General features: G+C 36.1%; 1 protein-coding gene across 3 annotated transcripts in view; it reads right to left on the reverse strand.

The window, feature by feature from the left end:
- Positions 1 to 459: 459 nt before the first annotated feature.
- Gpr180 (G protein-coupled receptor 180) overlaps positions 460 to 6,309 on the reverse strand; it is a 24,985-nt gene continuing 19,135 nt past the window's right edge. For 2 of the 3 annotated variants that reach the window (XM_013023017.1, XM_013023016.1), the window contains exons 6-9: positions 5,803 to 5,960; positions 3,918 to 4,109; positions 2,013 to 2,090; positions 504 to 871 (exon numbers count right to left, since the gene is read on the reverse strand). In XM_013023017.1, the coding sequence (XP_012878471.1) occupies positions 713 to 871; positions 2,013 to 2,090; positions 3,918 to 4,109; positions 5,803 to 5,960 (587 nt within the window). In that variant the 3' untranslated portion in view covers positions 504 to 712. Of the gene's footprint in view, positions 872 to 2,012; positions 2,091 to 3,917; positions 4,110 to 5,802; positions 5,961 to 6,309 lie in introns of all 3 variants that reach the window. The other variant, XM_013023015.1, reaches the window with a different exon arrangement.

Here is a 6,309-nt window from a genome sequence, read left to right on the forward strand (position 1 = left end):
TTATATCAGGATTAAAATTTTAGCACTATATTGCATAGTACTTTTCCTTCTTTTTAAACACATAAACCTGCTGTCCCTTTACCTAAATACTCAGATTTTAAAATCCTTTGTTTTTACAAATGCATGTGTCTAAATTGTCCAATATCCTTTGCTAATCAAGCTAAAACCATGAATAAACAAAAGCTTATTCATTTAACTGTGAACATATTTTATTTTTATTTCTGAAGTAATTTCATTTTCAATTCCTTTCAACTCTAATGTGGAATGCACTTTCTTTAAAGCATAAAAGAATAATTTAAAAAATTCAGTATACTACACTGATTCCATAACTGAACTAGTTTGGATATGTATAAACAAGTAATCATTCAACTGATTACTATTTATAAGACTATCAAACCTGAGTTAGCAATTGATATGAGGCATTGTCAGTGCTGAATAGCTTCTGAGAATATCATTATCTTTTTCACATTTATTTCTACACGGAAATTGCTTCAACCACCTTATAACAGCACTCTTTCTGGAAAGTTTATTGTTTAAGTAAATTTCAAAACATTCCACTTATCTTTTCTAAGTTTTGATACTGCTTAAATGCAGTTGTATAAATAACATGCTTTCACTGTTCATTTTTTCATACTAAATGTATGAAGAATCATATCTGATCCATATTGCACTCTTGTGTCCAATCACTTTTTCTTTCAACAAAGATCAAGTATCAGAAATGAGGGCGACTTCTGTGTGCAGATGATATGGTCAGTGGTAGTGTTACTGAGGAAAGCGAAGAAACTTCCCAGTACAGACTGTGGGACAGGAAGAGTCTGTAGAGAATAACCATGGAAACGGACTGGCAAAGGATTACACCTATGATAATAACCTGAAAAGAAAACAAAGGGAATACCTTCACTACAAGAACAAAGAAACTACATTCAATTTATCATATATGCTTTTTATATGTAGTACTTTACCTTCAGCTCCAACATGGGTACATTTTATCAAAATTTTCTTTTTTGCCAGTTCTGGGGCTTGAATTCAGGACCTGGGCACTGTCCTTGAGCAACTTTTTGCTCAAGACTAGCACTCTACCACTTGAGCCATAGGGCCACTTCTGGCTTTTTTGGTTAATGTGGTACTGAGAAATTGAACCGGGGATTTCATGCATCCTAGGCAAGCACTCTACCACCAAGCCACATCCCACATTCCCAGCTCTCATTTTATCAAAAATTTCAATGTGAAAATACCACTTACATTCAGAACTATGATTGTCCAAAAGTATATTGTCTCTAAGTTTATAGATGCCCCAGTTTATAGATGCAAGTTACATAAAACATGATTTGCTAAAAGATTCTTGCTTTAGGATGTGCATACCACAGACCTGAGTTTCAGTAAATATTAAGAAAAAATGACGTTTCTGGCTATTTTAACAACACAAATAAAGCATGTTCCTAGCCAAATGTTAAAGAGTACTCTAAAAGTACTTTCAAAAATCCTCAGGTCACTTTTCTATTTCTATAGATTAGCTTCCTATTTACTTGCCCTTTGAAAACATTTCAGGCTCAACCAACATTTGTGCTTTCAAGCACATACTGCATTGCTTGTAAAGGTCTCTTGGCAGAACTCCACTTTGAAATGCTGGAGTTATTCACCTAAGAAGGCAGGTTGATAATCAAAATTTAGCAAACTCCTATCAGTAAAGCAACTACCGATTCTTAAATCCATCTTGATTTTACCATTTTGTAGCAAACAATCTTCATCATTTTTTTCTTAACAAAGATGTTACCGATTCTGTGATTTGTAAAACATTATACCTGAAATAAGGAAAGCTATTTCTATTGCTTAGAAGTTCTTTTCTATTTTTATAATTTCACAAATTTTATACTTCACTAATTTAATATTTTCAGAGTTTTAGAGAATTCATGAAACATAGATAAATATGCCCCTCCTACTTTAGTATTTTAAACATAAAGGCCATTTCCATTTTTAAAAACCCATCTGTTTAGATGATGCATATTACTCACCTTATCTCTTTGGTAGTCATTAAACATGACAGAAATGAACGCAAGAGCTGGATGGCACAAAAACCACAAGGTGCAGCCCTGAAAGAAATAAGTATATCAAGAAAGTTCAGCTATGTTTTTATCTTCCGAATATACAAGATTAAAAAGAATTACATAGCCTATTTAGGTTTTGCATGGCCTCAAATGGATTTCAAAGTAGACCTTAAAGTATTAAGTGTAGATATAAAGTTTGTTGCTGTGACATTAATATTTTGTTTCTAATTAAATAATTGTTTCTTGTAATATTTATATTTGTAAATCTGTTACAGATATGTTTTAATATACCACAAATGCATTAATATAAGTGACAAATTAATGATTGATAAAAGCATGGTACAAATGTATACTATTTCTGTAAAGAAATAAAATGCAATTCATATGTGCTGTAAAAGTATGCAAACACATAATCCAACCAACAACAGATAGGTGTGCGAGCAGTAGTGAAGAGGGGGCTTTTCAAATTTTTTCTTGCGTTGTGGAAACATATTCTCTTTTCCAAAATTAAATTTGAAGCAAATAAGTTATTTAATAGTAGCTACTATGGTATGTGAGGTACACTGAAGATTTAGAGGTAAAAAAAGGTATACAAGAAAGTGTTTATAGCATGTTACTACTTGCATAAAATGAAAGCTGGATACTGGTGGCTCACGCCTGTAATCTTAGCTACTCAAGAGGCTGAGATCTGGGGATCGCAGTTTGAAGCCAGCCAAGGCAGAAAGTTCATGAGACCCTTATCTTCAATTAACTACCCAAAAGCCTGAAGTGGAATTATGCCTTGGTGGTAGAATGCCATCCTTGAGCACAAAAGCTTAAGGAGAGTGCCAGGCCCTGAGTTCAAGCCCCAGGACAGACACAAAAACAAAGGAACAAAAGAAATGGAGAAAAATGAATATAGGAATATGTACTCTCAGCAGGGATAACTAATAGCTAATAGAGACTCAGAGCAGTGATTACATAAGGAAGTGATGATTGCTGAGTAGATGGAAGAGAATCAAGCAGCACTTTTTGCTACTCTGTAAATGCTTTTGGATGTTTGCCTTTATTCAAAATTAAAATGCATTAAGATTTTTTTTTTAAGCTCAGTAAGCACTACTGTCTTTGTGAAAAATTCCGAAGTAAATGGTCATTTGGTGCTCAGAGGTGGAGGTGTATCCCGGCGCTGTTAGCCTTGCAAAGCCTAACACCAGGAATAAAGGGGAACTCTGACCCTTCTGCCCACCTCCCTTGGAGGCTTAGAGACTTTGTGGAGCAGGCTGAGCTAACAGGAGAGTGGATCAGAATTCTGGGGTGGGTTGCTAGGATGAAGTCTTTTCTTTGACTAAAAAAGTATGGAGAGAATCATATTTGTGTTTGGACTTCTTGGACACAAGGATACAAAGAGGAGGTATGAAGTAGATATGATCTCATGTGGATGAAGTGAGTGACAAATAAGAAAGATACTTGGCCTCCTCGACTCATGTGCTCACATGGAGGGACAGCTCTTCAGATCGCGATAAAACACCTTGTAACTCTGACAGTCACAGTTCTCACTCAATTAACGACTGAAGAAACTGTGAGTTCTATTCTAATTTATTAAAACATATTCTGTTGCCACAAAAAAATCATTTATACAGAAACTGTGGAGGAGGCAAAATTGACTACTGCAGACTTCAGGGATATACTGCTGCATGGATTCTGTGATGGGGCTAGTAACGCCCATATCATGTAGATGCAGGGAAGACTGGTAAAGCACATGACGGGCCCAGTGCAGTGCCTGGCACATCGTGAAAGGCAATACTAGTTGGCAGGTGGTCATTTATAAACCTCCCATAGACACCAGCACAAAGCTGAGCATTAGAAGAAGCTCTGTTCTATCCCAGCTCATACTTTGGCAAATGTGATGTAGAACTCTCTTTTGAGTGTGCTTCTCTCCACGGTGATGATCTGATAGAGTCCACAGCCCAGTGAGAATGCGAGGCAAATTCTTAAAATGATTAGCAGGATCCCTGCTATATTGTGATGTGAATGGGAGCTATGATGACTGGTATCTTCAAACTGTTCCCAAAGGAGCAAAATGCTCTGCAGAAAAAGAGAAACAAATTATACATCTGTGTGTATATGTATGTGTACATATATGTATGTGTTTGTGTGTATAAATATTATGTATATATAAAACATGACACTTATTTCCACTAAAGTACTTTTTTCAACTCATTCATAAACAACCCTTTAAACTTTCTGTAAACATTCCTAAGGAGGTACAGAGACTGTTCAGACTAAAAAGGGCATTAATTAGTCTTAGTAGCCCTGGGTTAGAGAAGAGGGATTTTTTGGTAAAGTCAGGTGAGACACCATAAACAAAACTACTACTATTATCAAGATTCAAAGATGGCATCTTGTGTAATAAATATATGCCTTTATGTAGTCATTGACTGCCTGTCTCAATGTTGTCTGGCTGTTACTGAAAATCAGGGCTTATCTAATATACTTACCATAAATGCTTGCTTAAGCTCTAGTGTCAATTTTAATTCTCAGTTTGTATTCGTCTATGATAATGAATTAAAATTACAACTAAATGGCAAAGAAAATTGAATTTTTAAAAGAGCTGGAAATTGAAAATTTAGTCTGATGTTAACACTAGTCTTGTTAAGTACTATATCAAAACTGTAAGTTGGTTAGAACTTTGCCTTTATTTAAATCATTTCTAATCCAATTTCTGGCACTATCTACTTTAAACATTACCACCAGGTTACAGTCTGTTTCTCAAACCAACCATGTAAATTCAATATTCCTACTGCACTCTGCACCTACCACATTTAAGAAATGCTAGGGAAAGGGATGAATGAAGCACAAGTTCCACCTTTCATTAATACACTCTTCAATTCATTTAATGCATCAAAACGTATAATGTCCTGTTCAGAGATGAGTGCATATTTCATTATTATTTATAGTTAATAAACAGTATAAATATCTGGTTATACCTTTCTTTTTTCCTAAATTTTACAAACCCATTACACATATGCATATGGCTATCTTAGAATATCAATGCTGCCGCTATAGAGGAAAAGAAAAATAAAAGTATAGAGATGTTCCTAAAAGACCAGATCTGCTTTTTGTATTTGTTTCCAGAAACAAAATCCCACTTTTCTTCATTGCACAGTTTGCTTTTTAATTAATTTCAGAGATCACTTAAATACTTAGGCAAGAAGTAGCCAGTTCTAAAACTCACTGGCAAGTTTATTGATTCACTTATTCAATGCTGAGACTTGCCATGTGATGGAAAATATGGAAGAAAACTATTTTATGACATAGGACATACTATGCTTAGAAGAGCAGGTAGAAGGTTTTAATTCAAATAAGTTGCAATCTATGTTAGCACCCAGAAGATTAGTAGTTTATCTGAACAATCATTTTTTTTAACTTACATTTTTTTGGGGGGGGGTCCGGTTGTGGGGCCTGAACTCTGGGCCTGGGTGCTGTCCCTCAGCTCTTCAGCTCAAGGTCAGCGCTCTACCACTTGAGCGACAGCGCCACTTCCGGCTTTTTTCTTTTTGCTTATGTGGTGCTGAGGAATCGAACCCATGGTCTTAGGCATGCAAAGCAAGCGCTCAACCCCTGAGCCACCTTCCCAGCCCTTAACTTACATTTTTTTTTCTTAACTTATATTTTAAAACAACACAAATTCTTCATGGATCCTGGTTCTGAAGTGAGCAATGTTTATGTTGACATTTCTCAGCATTATTATGCAGAAAGATTGAGTGCCAATACTCACCTGTGTGACCACAATGAACACTGCAATGCCAGTCGACGCGGGGGTAGAATCCCATTGCAGAGGCCTGCTTTGAGATTTCTTCATTCTGACTATTGTCCAGCCCATGCATAGACTCAGAAGTAGGTATAACATCTGGATTTGGGAAGCAATGTCAAAAACTGGAGGAAAAGCAAAAGCAAAATCAACCACATTTTTGCAATACCTGGAATTTGTACTTTTTGTATTGATACAGTACCATATTTTTTTTGCCATAAAAGGGCATTTTCAAAGAAAAGACAGTCACATGCAATAATTCTAAAACAATTTAAAATTGTCTATAAAAGTTGTAACTGAGCCGGGCACTGGTGGCTCATGCCCGTAATCCTAGCTACTCAGGAGGCTGAGATCTGAGGATCACAGTTCAAAGCCAGCCCGGGCAGGAGAGACCGTGAGACTCCTATCTCCAATAAACCACCAGAAAACCGGAAGTGGCGCTGTAGCTCAAGTGGTAGAGCGCTCGCCTTGAGC

The sequence above is a fragment of the Dipodomys ordii genome, unplaced genomic scaffold (genome assembly GCF_000151885.1).
Source record: "Dipodomys ordii isolate 6190 unplaced genomic scaffold, Dord_2.0 Scaffold65, whole genome shotgun sequence".
Lineage (NCBI taxonomy): Eukaryota > Metazoa > Chordata > Mammalia > Rodentia > Heteromyidae > Dipodomys > Dipodomys ordii.